The sequence below is a fragment of the Callorhinus ursinus genome, unplaced genomic scaffold (genome assembly GCF_003265705.2).
Source record: "Callorhinus ursinus isolate GAN/ISIS: 27379988/994484 unplaced genomic scaffold, GSC_fseal_2.0 scaffold1, whole genome shotgun sequence".
Taxonomy (NCBI): domain Eukaryota; kingdom Metazoa; phylum Chordata; class Mammalia; order Carnivora; family Otariidae; genus Callorhinus; species Callorhinus ursinus.
Window position 1 is genome coordinate 61236962 of NW_027397063.1, and position 18334 is coordinate 61255295.

At 44.0% G+C, this 18334-nt stretch overlaps 1 protein-coding gene across 1 annotated transcript in view; it reads right to left on the reverse strand.

Moving 5' to 3' along the window:
- Positions 1–624: 624 nt before the first annotated feature.
- The window catches only part of LMLN (leishmanolysin like peptidase), a 114813-nt gene continuing 97103 nt past the window's right edge, over positions 625–18334 (reverse strand). The window contains exon 17 of the mRNA XM_073894757.1: positions 625–1000. Within this exon, the coding sequence (XP_073750858.1) occupies positions 936–1000 (65 nt within the window). The 3' untranslated portion in view covers positions 625–935. The remainder of the gene's footprint in view (positions 1001–18334) is intronic.

The window sequence follows — 18334 nt, forward strand, 5'->3', positions numbered from 1 at the left end:
GCGCCATCGAATCAACAATTTAAATCCACTGCTGGGGACCCTGGATTAAGAGGGGATGAAATGAAAGCTCCTAAGTGGGAAACAGGCAGCTAGATCAGGGTTTCTTAAAATGTGGTCTGTGGACCACCTACATTGGAAGTGTTTATGATAAGCAGAGATTCAAGGATCCCAACCCAGCCCTATTGATTCCAAATGTATTGGGATGTAGTCAAGAGTTTTGTTTTTTTTTTTTAAACATTTTATTTATTTATTTTGATGGAGAGAGAGAGACAGCAAGAGAGCAAACACAAGCAGGAGGAGTGGGAGAGGGAGAAGCAGGCCTCCCGCTGAGCAGGGAGCTTGATGCGGGGCTTGATCCCAGGACCCTGGGATCATGACCTGAGCCGAAGGCAGCTGCCTAATGACTGAGCCACCCAGGTGCCCCAAGAGTTTTGTATTTTTAACAAGCCCCCTGGGAGATCTTTCAGCAATACAGTAAGAATAATTGCCTAGAATAGGAATCACAAAATAGAGGCAGTAAGTCAAATTCACTTGCAAATGTATTTCATTTGGGCCTTAGAGTATTTTATTTATTTATTTATTAAGGTTTTATTTATTTGAGATAGAGAGAGCGAGAGACCACAAGCAGGGGGAGTGGCAGAGGGAGAGGGAGAATCAGACTCCCTGCTGAGCGGAGAGACCAATGTAGGGCTCAATTCCAGGCCTCCAAGATCGTGACCTGAGCTACCCAGGCACCCTGGCCTTACAGTGTTTTAAAAATCAGAATGTTTTCCTCAAAAATCTAGTTTTCTGGCCTCTTGAAAAAATTCTTAAGGAAGAAACCTTGAGCCAATATTCAGACAACAATCAGCTAAAGTCATGGTCGGGACCATCCCATTTCACCCAGCATACTCTCAGTCACCAGAGCCACCAGAGTCTTCCATGGTGTCATGTCCTTATCTTTTGACTTGGGCTCCTCTAGGACAGATACCAGGTTTTGTCATCCACGAATCCTCAGTTCCTAAAGCCAAATTTATAGAAGAGAATGAACAAATGCATGCTGAATGAATAAATGGGCACAAACTTGATGATGTTTCTCATGGCTTGGGTAACTTAACTGCAAATTTTTAAAAATTCTGTTCCTGGGCATACGAGACATGGTGTTTCATCCTGGTTCTGCTGCTGATATGTTTTGCTATACCACCTCACTATTCAGAGACTAAGTTACCTTAACTACAAAAAAAAAATTATGAGGATGGATTGTCTCTAAATTCTTGCATCTCGAACAATGTGGCTTTTTTGGCTGCATGTGGGCATTATGGTTCCATTCTTAAATTGTATGTGGAGAAGAGGCTATTGTGAAATTCAGTCCCAGCCAGTCTCTCTCTCTGAAGCCCCATACCTCAAAATGCCATCTATTGACATGGCGGTTTGGAATCTTAGTTGACCTGAGGAGGTGGCTGACCCTCACATGCTCGCAGAATGGCAGGTATTTATGGAGGCAGACTGGGCCAACTCACAGATGAAGTTCAAACACCTCAGCCTAGTGCAGAAGGCTCGTCAGCCTCAGATCCCTGCTGATTAACCCTGTGACTCTCCCCTTCCCACCAATAATAATCTCAAAAACAAAACCAAAAAACCCCCAAAACAACCCAATTTCCTATGCCAACCCCAAGAACCATGTTGTTTTCCCCTTCTCTGCCCTTGTACATGCTGTTCTCTCTTCCTCAGCCCATTCTGCCATCTAGTAAATCCCTACTGAGCCTTAACACCCAATGAAAGGGATTCCTCTGGCAAGTGGTCCTAGCCACTGGCCCCGTCCCCTTCTGCAAGACCTAAGGTTTCACTCTGTCCCTCCTCTTCGCTTTACCTTTGCCTTGTACATGTTCCTGCCACTGCATCTACCGCAGCGCTCATTCCCTTATGTGCTTGTTGCCCTACCAAACTGTGATGTCCTTGAAGCCAAGAATCTAGGACACCTCACAGAAACACAATCATTGCATGTTGAATGAAGGCTGACCAGCCCTAAACCCCAGATATGCTGAGAGGAGTCAGAGAAGAGCTGACTATTAACCCTTGCACTGCCTATGTTCCTCCTTTCCCACCACATACACTTCTGTATTTTTTTTAAGATTTTATTTATTTATTCATGAGAGACAGAGAGAGAGAGAGCGAGAGAGAGAGGCAGAGGGAGAAGGAGGCTCCCAAAGAGCAGGGACCCCAATGCAGGACTCGATCCCAGGACCCTGGGATCATGACCCGAGCCGAAGGCAGACGCTTAACCATCTGAGCCACCCAGGTGCTCTACACTTCTGTATTTTGAGATGCAGAGCTCATTGCTGATATTTAGAACAACAGATGATGTTTGCCAGCAGCTCTACACTTCTGTATTTTGAGATGCAGAGCTCATTGCTGATATTTAGAACAACAGATGATGTTTGCCAGCAGCTGAGTATCCTGGGTCTCAACATCAGTGCTGCATTCCATGGGTTGTAGGGATTATGTATAGGTGATTTTTTGTGCGTAGCACTTAACAATAACAGCATGGTGTAGGGCAGTATTTCCTAAGCTGTTATGAAGAATCCTTTAATCTTCTTTTGGAGAATGTAAATAGACATTGTATTAAAAAAGTAATCTGGTCAAAAACGTCTGGGAATGTGTGAAAAATATATTCCCCTCTAAGAAAGAAATGTTAAATATGAGCATATTAAAGACTCAAAAGTCTGGTGATATGACCATATTGAAGACTAGAAGTCTGGTGATAAAGAACATGGTTTAATTTTGTTTCACCCAGCACTTCCAAAGCATGGTGTTGAGGAAGGAACACTGAATTAGAAGTGAGAAGGCCTGAGTTCTCATTTCCCCTCTTTCACTAAAGCAAATGTGTGTTCTCAAACCAGAAACTTCCCCTTTTGCAGCCTCAAATTCTTCATTTGTAAATTGAAAGAATTAAAAATGAAAATCTAAATGACATGGCTGGATTAGATTATTTCTAACAGCCTTTCTAATCCCCACTTTCTATCCTGCTCCAAGGGATGAACAACTCTGGCTCTGAAGCCTTCACTGGGGCTAAAAACCTCACAAAATGGGTATTTAGCAACCCACCCCAGGAACAGCTGGGCAAGAGCTTGGCCGTTCTCTCGGCGTGGCTGTTTCTGTCAGATGGCTAGATCTGAAGGGGAATTATCTGGCAATTCTGAGCTGATGTGCCAACTCCAGGATGACTTTTTTTTTTTTTTAAGATTTTATTTATTTGACAGAGAGAGACACAGCAAGAGAGGGAACACAAGTAGGGGGAGTGGGAGAGGGAGAAGCAGGCTCTCCGCCGAGCAGGGAGCCCGATGCAGGGCTCGATCCCAGGACCCTGGGACCATGACCTGAGCCAAAGGCAGACATTTAACGACTGAGCCACCCAGGCGCCCCTCCAGGATGACTTTTAACATTGTAAGAATCAGTCACCCACTTCTCCTCTCCTCCTTTGCAAGGCATTCACCATTGCAAAATCATTGCTCAGAATGTCCAAAAAACAATATTTGACATAAAGTGAAACTCTGAATTAAGGAAGAGCTTTGAGGGAGGAGAGATTTGATAGCAATCATCAGTCAGGACTATGAAAATGCCTAGTACCCGCAGGGAGACCAGATACCCAAGAACGTAAGGGGAGTAAGGCCCCAAGTTCTCCTGGTTTTGAGAGAAAATACAGCCAGGCCCATTCCCTTTAAAGTGCATCTGTGGAAAAGAAAGTACATCTGGCTCAAGTCGGAATTTGGTATCACGGAGTTCATGTGGACAGGGGTCAGCCCATTTCTGCTGATGGAGGCCCGATTAGCATGATGCCACATTCAGAGCAGACTTTCTGGGCCCACACTTTCTGGGCCAAAGGACAGCCTCCAAATGGCCACTGTTGAAGGCCCATATTACACATTTGCAGAGTGGTGTTTCCCTCTGAATAGCATCTCAGCCAAGTCAGAAATACCATTACTCAGCATAATCTGTAGCCAAGATTTGCTTCGCCTGTAAGGTCCACCCAGTCCAGGATCCTTCCTTCTTTCTTTTCCTCTGTCCTGAAACATTTCAGAAAGTTCCTACTGTTTGGTTTGTTTTTTTTTTTTTTTTAGGATTTTATTTATTTATTTGAGTGAGAGAGAGAGAGCACAAGCAGGGTAAGTGGGAGAGGGAGAAGCAGGCTCCCCGCTGGATAGGGAGCCCGATGGGGAGGAATCAATCTTAGTTTTTTTTAAGTGGGCTCCATGCCCAGTGTGGAACTCAAAAGTGGGGCTTAAACTAACAACCCTGAGATCAAGACCAGAGCTGAGATGTAGAGTCAGACGCTTAACCTGATACTAGCTGAGGACAAAGCACAAGCTGACACCCTGACACCCTCCCCCACACTCCTGGGTGAGACATCTGTAACATTCTTCCAGGAAACTTCCAACTATCTTAATGTTAATGCTTTTGCTAGAGCAAAAAAACAACCTTGGTTTGATAATAGCAAGGCCTCCAGTATCCTGAGGGTCTCCTTTAGCGTGTGAAAGTCTTTTTGACACCTCCCTTTTTCTTTACCTCCCCCAACCCCATAATATATAATCAACTGCTCCTCACAACCCTGGTGCAGCTCTTTCTGCCCATGGGTCCTGTCCCTGTGAGGAAGGATAGTTGGAAGGCAGGCCGGCAGGGACAAGCTATCCCCCACCCTAAGAGGAAACCACCCTTAAAAGGATTTTACACCACCCTGGAAGGAGCCCGCCACCCTCTCCCACGGGATAGATAGATGGCAAAAACCTGATCGGATGACGAGCTCATGAAGGGTTAATCAGAATGAAACAGCCCACCAACAAGCCCATAAAAACCCTTAAGACTTAGAAGTCTTAGAAACTCCAGTGGCAACCCTCTTGGGTCCTCTTCCTCCTCGGGAGCTTTGTACTATCACTTTGCTATTCCTCAATGAACCTCGTGAACCTTGTGAGAACCTTGCTTCGCTGCCCACCACCGTCTGGTGGATCTCTTCATTCTTCAAAGCAGCATGACCAAGAACTGCAGGGACTGATGGAGAAAAAATCCTGTAGCACCATGCTTTAATAAAACCACCATTTTGGGATGCCTGGGTGGCTCAGTCAGTTAGGCGGCTGCCTTCTGCTCGGGTGGTGATTCCAGGGTACTGGGATTGAGTCTCACATGGGGCTCCTTGCTCAGCGGGAAGCCTGCTTCTCCCTCTGCCTGCCACTCCCCCAGCTTGTGGTCTCTCTCTCAAATAAATACATAAAATCTTTAAATAGGGGAAAAAACCCCACCGCCCACCATTTTGCACCAAAGGAATCTCAAGAATTCTTTCTTGGCCGTGGGCTCCGGACCTCACTGTACCATACCTCACCTATATTTTACCTACATCAAACTGACTTGAGCACCCCCAGGCGCCCCTCAGAGCATTCCTATTGTTAAAATGACAGAACTAAATATAGTAATGAGTTTGTCCTTTCTTCAAGGGAAGGCAATCTGTGGATTGGGGGGGTACAGGGCCTCACAAGCAGGGAAGCACTCTTGCCAAGGGATTTCGGGCAAGAGCAAATTGTACAGGGTGTTAAAAGAGGCACCGAGAAAACAGGCTAGGAGGAGTTTGGGAATTTCTTTATAAGGCCAGCAGGTCCTATTTTCTAGTGTAAGATAAACTAGCTAAAGCTGAATTGGAAGATTGTGATTGGTATTAGGTTTTTTAAGCAGTGAAGTGTTTCCCTAATTGAAGGTTGACTCAGGTGTGCTGGGCCACGGGGCCAGCCTCCATTTTGTGGATCCCAATAGGTGAATTGACTTTGTCACTATATTTCAGGACTTGCTCTGGGCATCACGGTAATGTCATGGAGCCGGAGTGGGTATCTGCGGTACTTTTAATAGGAGTTGGGTTCAAAAGTTAGTGTCTATGGACTCCGAGAAACAAACTGAGGGTTTTAGAAGAGAGGGAGGTGGGGGGATGGGTTAGCCCTGTGGTGGGTATTAAGGAGGGCACGTACTGCGCGGAGCACTGGGTGTTATATGAAAACAATGAATCGTGGATCACTGCTTCAAAAACTGGTGATGTATTCTATGGTGACTAACATAACATAATAAAAAAATTTTTTAAATAAATAAATAAAGCTTGTTAAAGAAAAAAAAGGCTAGTGTTAAGTTAGTGTTTAGAGCAAAAATCAAATAATAGCAGAATTATCTTTGAAAATATTTTAAATCATCCCCGTGGATAGTGAAATGGTCCCATTCTCAGAAGCACAGGACAATTGAGGGACCTGGTTTTTCTTTTTTTTTTTTTTTTTAAGATTTTATTTATTTATTTGACAGAGAGAGAGAAAGCAAGAGCAGGAACACAAGCAGGGGGAGTGGGAGAGGGAGAAGCAGGCTTCCCGCTGAGCAGAGAGCCCAATGTGGGACTCAATCCCAGGGCCCTGGGATCATGACCTGAGCCGAAGGCAGACGCTTAACGACTGAGCCACCCAGGCGCCCGAGGGACCTGGTTTTTCACTGAGGGATTATTATGTCATTCACCCTACATTTCTCCAGGCCATTGACTGACTCAGTGTGTAGAATGGTACTATTTAAATTGCTATTTCGTGCTCAGAGTCTTGTTTTGTTCTGTTTTGGCTAAAACTGGATTTGTATGAGTTAAGTGTGTATACGACACCATTCAGTGAAATACACAGAAAAAGTATCTACGTTCATCCTACTGACAGAGGTTACCCCCCGGGTGTGGACTGGGATCGGAGGTGCTGGAACCGAAGGGGTCAAGGAGGCCTTCAGTCTCTTCTGGGATGTTTTTATTGTTATTTAACAAGAAAAAATGTGTTCGTATTTTTCTTCTGTAACAGGAGAGGATCCCTGACTACAAGTCACTTACATGCGGTCAGGGAAAGACAAGCATGAAAAGAAAAAAATGGTAAGACACTGATAGCAGTGTGCTGTGGGAGGCCACGGGCGGTGATGAATATTTCCCTGCTGCTTACTCTCATCCCTGTCCTTTTGTCTTGTGCTCAGGGAGCCGTGCTGGGATGAAGCTTTGCTTAGTCTGCTTCAAGGTGACCTAGATAAGACTTGGGCGGTTTGGCTTGTCTTGCCAGGTCCCTCCCCTGCCCCCAGGGAAGGGCAGTTCTTTTAGTATATAGGTAGGTGAGGAGGATTGACATCAGGAGGAGGCACCTGCCTGACTTTCCAATCTGCTATTTCTTTTTTGTCGTTGTTGTTAAGGTTTATTTACTTGAGAGAGAGAGTGTGCACGCACGAGAGGGGGAGGGTCAGAGGGAGAGGGAGAATCTCAAGCAGACTCCCGCCATAAGCACAGAGCTCCATGTGAGGCTTGATCTCATAACTCTGAGATCATGATCTGAGCCGAAATCAAGAGTCAGATGTCCAACCGAATGAGACACCCAGGTGCCCCCAAATCTGCTACTTATTTTGCCATCACAGGGTTGTTGCTAAGGGTGAGAGGGGCCTTTGGGTGGATCACTGCATGTGTTGGCTCACCTGCAGACTCACCTTTGGCAGAGAATTCACCTGCTCTTTGTCCTTTGTGAGGTGGAATGAACTGGAATTAGTATTCCCATGTTAGAGACTTGGAACAAAGGCATGAGAATCAGAAGCAGAGATGTATACCCAACATTGGGTTGTTGGCCCCCCAGTCTAAGGCCCTGTCCATCTAACTACCTTTCATGTTCCTTTCATGTTCTTACTGAACACCTCAGAAGGTGGTTATGGATCAACTGAGAGTGGAAACCTGAATCCATAGTAACAGAACCACAGAAAGCCTACTGGGTGAATATTCAGATCATTTTCCTGACACAGGCTGTACTGTGAATTCTGTCTCAGGCCTAGTGGGAAACTCTACAACTTTTTTTTTTAAGTTTTTTTTTAAGATTTTATTTATTTATTTGAGAGAGAGAGAGAATGAGAGAGAAAGAGCATGGCAGGGGATGGTCAGAGGGAGAAGCAGACTCTCCGCTGAGCAGGGAGCCCGATGCAGGACTCAATCCCGGGACTCCAGGATCATGACCTGAGCCGAAGGCAGTTGCTTAACCCACTGAGCCACCCGGGCGCCCTCTACAACTTTTTTTCCTGGGAATGAGGAACTTCTCAGTTAAAGGCTGTGCTTGGTATAGTAAAAAATTGCAGGCTCTGGACTGAGATGGAACCCATCGCATTTTACCTATAAGATACTGGACAAGTTACTTGTCCTCTCTGAACCCCAGCTCTTTATCTGTCGAATGGGAAAAATACTACCCACTTCATTGGATGACTATGAGGAATGAAGAGAAGCCAGATGCCTGGCCCAAAGCAGGTACTCGTCATTCATTAGTCCCTCCCATTCTCTGGGTCTTTCCTAGCAGGGTCCTGGCCACCAAAACATCTGGTAGGACCCACCTGCTTTGGTGAGTTGGCCTAGTGGGAACATGACAACCCACAAGTCATTTGGAACATTAATGTCCACATCCATCGAGAGAATCTTCACTCAAAAGTGCCTCTTTTCAGGCTAAGTTGGGCCTGTGAGAAAAGAAGAAGGAGGAGAGAAGGAAAGAAAGAAACCCTGAGGACATTGTTTTTACTGCCCTTTTTTCTTTTTCTTATACATGAAGAGAAATTAAGATTAGCTGGCCATGGCTATGGACGTCCTGTACTTATCTTTTCTTTGGATACATTTCAAGAAAGAAAGGATATGATGCTTCTTTCAGTGCTTGATGTTGGCCATGATCACGTGGTGTCGTTTTTCATAGACTTTCTCCTGGATGAAGGTGTTTGATGATAGAGGACTTTGGTCATCAAGATTTTCAGGCCTCTGGCTCAGCAATAAAATGAGATGAGCATAAGGCACCAGGCAGCATTTGTATTAAATGGTTTTCCTCTAGTCTTAATCCTGGATGGAGCTTGCTATTCTTAAAGATCTTTATTTATACATTGGCTGAAGCCCTTTGGTCACCATGACAAAATTCAATTAAAGTTGGCTGAGGGGAAAATTGAGAATTTTATGTATATCTATGTTAAAAATGATTAAAGAAGACAATTTAAGTGATATAAACAAACATTATTTCACACTTCATGAAACAAGCAGTCACCATTCCCAAGGGTCCAGAGAACTGAAAAATGGGAGGAAGGCAGGAAATTTTTATAAGATAAAGAAAAAGCAGAAACAAAATAGAAAGTATCTGACTGACTGGGGCCACATAGTCAACCTCACTCGGGGTAAGAAAAAACAAGGAAATAAGCATAAAGCCCAGAGTTGGCTTGGTGTTTGGAAATCAGCTGATTGGATATACCATATTTCTGGGCATGCAGAACATTTACAGAGACAGGAAAGTTACCTATATTCCTTTTGCTGACATGGCACCCTGGCCAGGAGCAGCTCCATCTTGGGCCTAGAAATTTATCTCAACACGTACATGTATATTCTACATACATATCCACGTATATGTGTATTCTATGTATGTAAATTATGTATAAGGATATGTATAGGGTTATCTCATAAAATTGGAATACAAGAATACAGTAGAGCTGCAGGAAAGGGCTAGAAGTGGGAACTGCAATGTCATTGGGACATCTCCCTACAAGTCTGTTGGGTTCTTCTCTCCTCTCCTCCCCCTCCCCTGGTGGAATATGGCTGTTAATCAGCCTCCTGAGAAAGTGATTGATGCTTATGGTTCTAACCATTTCTGAGTCAGGGTGGTCTAGATCACAAATCCCCATTCCTAACTTGGGCAATTGTCCATCCTGAGCCAATGAGTTATTAGAGCCAGCGGAAATGAGATACACAGTGCAGACACGGCTGCTGGAGCCTCTCCATTGTGAGCAAGGAAGACACAGTCATTACAATTTGTGACCAAGAACTGGAGACCCAATCTAGACTGGGTATCAGTGCTACATAAAGAAAGCAAAAATGACCAAATATGAGCAAATATAACCAAAATGACCGGCGTCAAGACTGAGAAGGATAACCAAAACAGTGGGTTGGCCTCTGGGTGAGATGAGATGGAGAAAAAGAATCATGGCTTGATGGGGATAAAGGAGATAGGCCAAGAGAAATCCTGAGTGTGAAACCTGGAGGTTGAAGAGCAGGATTGTGCCACTGAGAGTAGAAGGGAGAGAGAAAGGACAGCCAGGGCTGCTGCCTGGTTCTGTGGAATAGAACCTCCTTTAACTACTCCCACCTAAGCATTTTGTAATCCCTTCCCCCTTCCAACATCCTGCTTCTAAATGGGGTCTGTGTCTCTGGTCTCCTATCTCCTTGCCTAATTAAAGGAAAGCTGTAAAAACAAAATAGTGATGGAAAGAATAATAGCTTCCACTTACTAAGAGCCTCCTCTACCCCAGCTGTTTCACATAGTTTCTAATTTTCACAACTTTGTGAGTCAAACATTGCTATCCCCATTTTATTGACATGGAAAACGAGTCTCAGTGTGATAAAGTAACTTGTCCCAAGTCACATAGCTACAGGGCATGGAACACAGAGTCAGACCCAGGTCTGCTGATTGCTGCCCACCATGCCAGTGTCCTTGATGGGGGGATAAGGAATTGTGTTAGTTTCCTATTGCTGTTGTAACAAATTACCACAAACTTAGTGCCTACAACAATGCAAACCTATTATCTTAACAGTCTAGATAGGCCTATGAGCTGGAAAAGGTAAGGAAGCAGATTCTTCACTAGAGCTTCTGGGAGGAACGCATTCCTGCCAACCCCTTGACTTTAAGATTTCCGACTTCTAGACTGTATTCTTTGACTCATGGCCTCTTCCTCCATCTTGAAAGCCAGCCGTGTAGTGTGTTCAAATGTCTGTGTCACTCTGCTTCCATCTTCACATCTTTGCTCACTCTGATCCTCCTGCCTCCCTCTTGTAGGACCCTTGTAATTACATTGGGTTTACCAAATAATCCGGAATAATCTCTCCATCTCAAGACCCTTAATTCAGCCACATCTGCGAAGTCCCTTTTGGCATGTGATATAACATATTCACAGGCTCCAGGATTAGAGTGTGGATATCTTTGGGGACCATTATTCTACCCGTGTATGAACAGCATCCATCTCATTGACTGCTATATCCCCAGCACCTAACGCAGGGCTTGTTGCATATAAGTGCTCAAGAAATATTTTGTTAAACTGATGGGTAAGGAATAGTAAACTAGATTGACTCCAAATTTTATCCTCTGCTTTTGTTTTCTTTTTTTCTTTTTTTTTAAGATTTTATTTATTTATTTGACAGAGAGAGAAGGAACACAAGCAGGGGAGTGGAAGAGGGAGAAGCAGGCTTCCCTCTGAGCAGGCAGCCCGATGCTGGTCTCCATCCCAGGACCCTGGGATCATGACCTGAGCCGAAGGCAGACTCCTAACAACTGAGCCACCCAGGTGCCCCTGCTTTTGTTTTCATTTTTATTCTAGTTTTTGTTTCACCTACCTTAGGATCAGAGGGACTAACTCCATGGCCAAGCAATCTATTCTTCCAGTTGGTCCTGGATTTAAAAACAGACAGCTCTTGGGGTGCCTGGGTGGCTCAGTTGTTAAGCATCTGCCTTCAGCTCAGGTCTTGATCCCAGGGTCCTGGGATTGAGCCCCACATCGGGCTCCCAGCTCCACGGGAAGCCTGCTTCTCCCTCTCCCACTCCCCCTGCTTGTACTCCCTCTCTTGCTGTGTCTCTCTCTGTCAAATAAACAAATAAAATCTTAAAAAAAAAAAAAAAGCCCTCAACACCAGAGTCTGTCATCTAAGACTGAGTGGAGCTCTACGTTGTAAATAAAATCTTCAAAATTGCAGACTGACTGCCTGTGACCTCCAGTGGTGAGGGCTTCAAAACTTTAACAACACAAACCGTGAACAAATAGCCCAAAATTTAAAAAAATGGGCAAAGGACTTCTTTCTTCCAAAGAAGACAGACAAATGGCCAATAAACATATGAAAAGATGTTCAACATCATTAACCATCAGGGAAATACAATGAGATTACTTCTCCCATACTATGATTTTTATAATTAAAAAAAGAAAGAAAGAAAAGAAGTGTTGGCAGGGACGTGGAGAACCTGGAACCCACATATATTGCTAGTGGGAATATAAAATGGTAGAGCTGCTGTGGAAGACAGTTTGGTAATTATTCAAAAAGTTAAACACAGAATTCCCATATTACCCAGCAAATCCGTTCCTAAGTATATGATGTAGGAAAGACGTTAGGGTTTGAAGCCGACGGCCAAGAAAAAATTCCTGAGACGTCTTTGGTGCAAAAAGGTGGTTCTATTAAAGCCGGGGGACAGGACCTGTGGGCAGAAAGAGTTGCAATGGGGTCATTAGGGGTGGTGATTATATACCTTCAAGTTGAGAGGGGGTTAGGGATAGAGTAAGTCTCTAAGGAATTTTGGAAACAAGGTTTCCAGAACCTTGAGGGGGATAGCTATTATTAGGAAAAGGTCATTTATTACCATATAATAAAGTCATGAGACCCTTCAGATATATATTGGTGGGTCATATGCTTGGGGAACGATTGCCATATCTTGGGGGGTGGTTAGAGAGAAAGGAAATTTCCAAAGGAATTTTTTTAAAGATTTTATTTATTTATTTGACAGAGAGAGACACAGCGAGAGAGGGAACACAAGCAGGGGGAGTGGCAGGTAGAGGGAGAAGCAGGCTTCCCGCAGAGCAGGGAGCCCGATGTGGGGCTCTATCCCAGGACCCTGGGATCATGGCCTGAGCTGAAGGCAGACGCTTAACGACTGAGCCATCCGGCTGCCCCTCCAAAGGAATTTTTTAAAAATATTTTTAAAAAGGTTTTATTTATTTATTTGAGAGAGAGAAACAGAGATAGTGCCTGACGTGGGGCTCGATCCCAGAACCCTGGGATCATGACCTGAGCTGAAGGCAGATGCTTAACCGACTGAGCCACCCAGGTGCCCCCAAAGGAATTTTTATACGTTAAGGTAGACTTAGAGGATCCTGGGGGTGGGTGTCGGGCTAAGATTGCCTTTTGCCCTTAGCAAAGGGTCAACATCAAGGCAGTTGAGTCCCTAGAGGAATATCACTCTGCCTCTTTCAAGGACTTGACAGTAGGCTGTAAGTAGTAAGAAAATTTAATAATTTTTCTTCTGCCTTTGTTTCCCATATCATATATACCAAAAGAATTGAAATCAGGGCCTCAAACTGATGTTTGTACACCCGTGTTCACGTCAGCATTGTTCACAACAGCCAAAATGTGGAAACACCTCAAGTGTCTACCAACAGATGGATAAACAAAATGTGAAATACACATGGTATTCAATATTATACAGCCATAAAAAGGAATAAAGTTCTGATATGTGGCACAATGTGGGTGAACTCTGAAAATATTATTTTAAGTGAAATAAGCTAGACACAAAAGGACAAATATTGTATGATTCCACTTATATGAATTATGTAGAATAGGCAAATTCATCCAGACACAAAGTAGATTAGAGTTTACCAGGGGCTGGGGGGAAGGGGGACTGGGGACTTATTGCTTAATGGGTATAGAATTTCTTTTGGGGGTGATAAAAAATTTTGGAAACAGGTAGTGATGATGGTTGCACAACATTGTGATATACTTAACACCACTGCACTGTATGGGTGAAAATGATTAAAATGACAGAATTGATGATGTTATATATATTTTACCACAATTTAAAAAAATAGTAAAAAAAATAATGAATAAATGAATAAATCATAAACCTTTTGTCAGGGAAAGAAGGGCTTTCAATGAATCAACACTGCCACAGGGTAAAAAGCATAGGTCCCGTGAATCCCTAGACTCATAAAGGACAGAATATTTAATTACAGGGACTTGGTGGAGAGAAATACTCTGAGGCCTTTGTTATGTAACATAGGGAGCAGCTAAACTAGTTTTATCAAACTTTATCAGCCCTGGGACTGATATACATGGAACTAACTGTTTCACAAAAAAACTGATTTTAGGGTTTAATGAAACCAAGCAGGAGAAACAAACATTAGGAGATGTTCTGTCTTCCATCTCACCAGGATTTAACACAACTGGGAATAGAGTGTGCTTGTGCTGATAGATCATAGTAGAAAGTACAAAGGGGGGACTTTCAAGGAGGACATGGTAAACAGAACTGCAAGCAAAGGTCTTTAAGGCAAATAATAGAACAAGTTCCATACAGAAAATTTTATTTTTTTTAAAGATTCTATTTATTCATGCAGAAAATTTTTTTATGGTTTTTTTTTAAAAGATTTTATTTATTTGAGGGCGCCTGGGTGGCTCAGTTGGTTAAGCAACTGCCTTCGGCTCAGGTCATGATCCTGGAGTCCCAGGATCGAGTCCCGCATCGGGCTCCCTGATCGGCAGGGAGTCTGCTTCTCCCTCTGACCCTCTTCCCTCTCATGCTCTCTCTCTCTCATTCTCTCTCTCTCAAATAAATAATAAAAAATAAAAAAATAAAAAAGATTTTATTTATTTGAGAGAGAGAGAGAGCACATGAGATGGGAGAGGGTCAGAGGGAGAAGCAGGATCCCCGCTGAGCAAGGAGCCTGATGCCGGACTCCATCCCGGGACTCCAGGATCATGACCTGAGCCGAAAGCAGTCGCCCAACCAACTGAGCCACCCAGGCGCCCCATACAGAAAATTTTAATATGTAATCATAGAAGAGAGTTCAAAGCCATATAACCAGAAGATATATTTGGTCTACACAGTGTTTAAATTAGTTGCTAATACTTAAAAATCAAAATATTTCACTTCAAATTCTGTTTGATAGCTCCTCTTGAAAAATCAGAAGACCTGGCAAAAGTGGGTCCACAGTCTTGCCTGGAAACCATCCCTGGCACTGAGAGGTGGTTGCCGCCTTGGAAGGGCTGGGTGGTCTGTAGGTTGTCCCTTGCCCAGCAAAACAGGCTTCATTCACCCATGGGTGTTGGAATACCACGGTACCACCAGGGCCAGTCCCCCCTGAAACATCTAGCTCTTTAAAATGGAAACTGTTGGGGCACCTGGGTGGCTCAGTTAAGCAACTGCCTTCAGCTCGGGTCATGATCCCAGGGTCCCGGGAGCAAGCCCCGCATCGGGCTCCCTGCTCTGTGGGAAGCCTGCTGCTCCCTCTCTCACTCCCCCTGCTTGTGTTCCCTCTCTTGCTGTCAATCTCTCTCTGTCAAATAAATAAATAAAAAATCTTTAAAAAAAAATGGAAACTGTTAAAACAAAACAACTTGGTAGGCAAATACATTTTCTCTGACCTGTGTAAGGAAAAATGTGTTTAATTAGTTTAAATTTTGGTATTGAAAGAGGACTTCGACTTCCTCCATTTTTAAAAAAGATTTTATTTATTAGTGCAAGGGGGGCAGCAGAGGGAGAGGGAGAAGCAGGCTCCCCCTGAGCAGGGAGCCTGATGTGGGGCTCAATCCTAGGACCCTGAGATCAAGATCTGAGCCAAAGGCAGACGCTTAACTGACGGAGCCACCCAAGCATCCCTCAACTTCCTCCATTTTTCTCCTCCAACTTTCTAATTCAGTTCTTCTTTCCAGCTTATTTCTCAATTCAGGCAAAAGACTGCAGGCAAAACATCTCCTGATGGGAACCAAAACTACCCCCTGGCAATAAGGACTGCCCTGAGCCAGCAAGACCCTGCCCTTCACTGCCCACCTGCACTACCCAGCAACCTTTATCGCACATTTTCCGTATATAAACTTGGAACAGTTTTCTGCATCTTGCAGTCTTTGAGACGCTAGTCAACAGTCTTACCAGTGTTGGCCTCAGTGAGATAAGCTAAGCTCCTTTCTTGTTTCACCACCACTTGTCTCTCTGCCTTTGGATTTTGTCAGTGGCAAGTGGCCAAACTAGTCTGTTTGGGACCCCCAGAGCAGATGCTCCTGTACCCAGGGCGCCCCAGCTACAGCACACCATATTGTTGTAGAAAATTTAGGCAAAACAAGGGCAGAACTGTAAGCTTGGGACTGGTCTGTTTATTTATAGCTGAGTCCCTCATGCTTAGAACATTACTGATGCCCATAAATACAGGAGGAGGGAATGAAGATGTCATGTGGTATGCAGTAACCAAAACATTCATAGGAAAACCAGAGCAAGCTTGCCCTAAGGGGACAGTGCATGAAGAAAAAAAAAACACCGAAGCACAAAACTTTCTGACAGATGTCACTGATTGGGGGGCAGGAGCCCAGAGAGATGAGAATCATGATAGAGAACTGAGCCGGACTTGAAACTCTGTGCTTACTAGGGCACTACAGCAAATGACAACATTTCCAAAAGATTTTTAGTTATGTGGGGAAAAAAAGGAATATAAGTAAGTAAGATGATTCCATAAACTTGTACGCTATATAAAATGTCCTTGGTAGTAAAATAAAAATGACTCTGAGGATCTCTGCTAATGGAGATGTCTCAATGTTTCTCTTGGAACATCCAAGATGGGCTGCTTTGCCGTAAAGATTATTTTGAATTAAAAACAATCAAGACGGGTCGCCTGTCTGGCTCAGCAGGGTTGTTTGAGTCCCAAGTTGGGTGTGGAGCCTACTTAAAAAACAACCAAGACCCAGCAGATTCAGGTAAAGTTCTTTATCTCCCCCTACAACTGCTTAAAAAGAATTTAGACAGGGGCGCCTGGGTGGCTCAGTCAGTTAAGCGGCTGCCTTCAGCTCAGGTCATGATCCTGGGGTCCCGGGATCGAGTATCGCGTCTGGCTCCCTGCTCAGTGGGAAGCCTCCTTCTCGCTCTGCCTGCCTCTCCCCCTGCTTGTGCTCTCTCTCTCTCTGATGAATAAATAAATAAAATCTTAAAAAAAAAAAGAATTTAGATAGAAGACCTGCTCCAGGAAGACAGCATAGATAACTACATTATGATATGAACTAGGTATAGTAGACAAGAGAGGAACCTAGCAAGGCCTTCTTGAGCAAAGTCCTCTCTGATGTGGAGAACAAAGGCAAAAGAAAAAAATTAAATTTCTTTACAGTTGGGCATTTCTTTACACTTTACAGCCCATTGACAAGTACTTGAGACAGGGAGAGTGACCTTCCTGAAGGATCTTAGCCATCTCAAAGTTAATACTTTGCTAGAGGCAAAAGGCAACCTTGGCTTGTTATTAGCCTGATCTCCAGGGTCCTGTAACAATCACTTTGGGAACTTCCTTTTTATCTACCGCTCCCCCTGCCAAATATGTTAGTAATCATCCTCTAAACATGTGGCCCACTGATATCCATCTGAAAGGTCTCATGACTAAGAGTTTGTTATGCTTCAGGATTTCTTTTCCTTAGTGTCCATGGTTCTTGGTCATGCAGCACCAGACGAAGAGTGGTAGGCAGCAAAGTTTACTAGGCAATAATACAAAGGTCCCACAGAGGAGGGACCTGAGAGGGTTGCCACTAGAGTTTTTAAGTCTAGGGGGTTTTATGAGAATGTTGGTGGGTGGTTTTAATCTGATTAACCCTCCACGTGCCTGTCACCCAATCAGGTTTTTGTCCATGCGCCCATCTACCTATCAGGTAGTTGTTCACGAGCGAAAGGGTGGAGGGCTCCTTCCAGTGTGGTGTAAAATCCTTTTTAAGGGTAGTTTCCTCTTAGGGTGGGGGCCCCTTGTCCCTGCCTGCCTTTTTTCAGAGGGTCCTTCATTAATATGATGGAGAAGGGCTACTGAGGGCTTCTGAGATTATGCAGAGGTTCAGTTGTCTAGTGAAACAGAGAAACTAAAGGAATCCCATGAAAAACTGCTTTCTTCACTCCTTTTCCTGCTTCTGTTCTTGCTAGGACCTACACCCCAGCCTTACACACGCCTTAGAGAACAGATAATGTTATGAACTTGTAAAGGTCAAGAGTTAATGATCTCTTTGGAGTCTTCCAGCACAAAAGATAGTATCTAAGGAGTGACTGGGTGGGGTTGTCATGAATGTTTTCCGAGACCACTGACTCATCAAGACCCCTGGCTCCAGGGCATAAGTGAATTATGAAGAACACTTAACACTCCTTTGTTCCTGGATGCCTGAGAAGATACATGCAGTGGACCACAATCCTCAATAAAAACCCCAGACCCCAAGAAAAGATGAGACTCACCTTTCCTTTCCAGGTCTCCCAGACACTGTACCTGCACTCTCTCCGTGTCTTCAATAAACTCTACTCTCACTTCCTCTCGCCTCACATTTGATTTTTATCCTGCGCAAAGCCAAAGACCCTCTTGGCTCATCCTGTGGTACCTCTTCCGGATCCTTGAACCTGGTCAACCTGCATCATCTAGCATCTTTTCTTTCTTTTCTTCCTTTCTTCCTTTCTCTCTCTCTCTCTCTTCTTTCTTTCTTTTCTCTCTTTCTCTTTCTCCTTCCTTCCTTCTTCTTTTTCTTTCTTTCTTTCTCTTTCTTTCTTTCTTTTCTTTCTTTCTTTCATTCATTCAT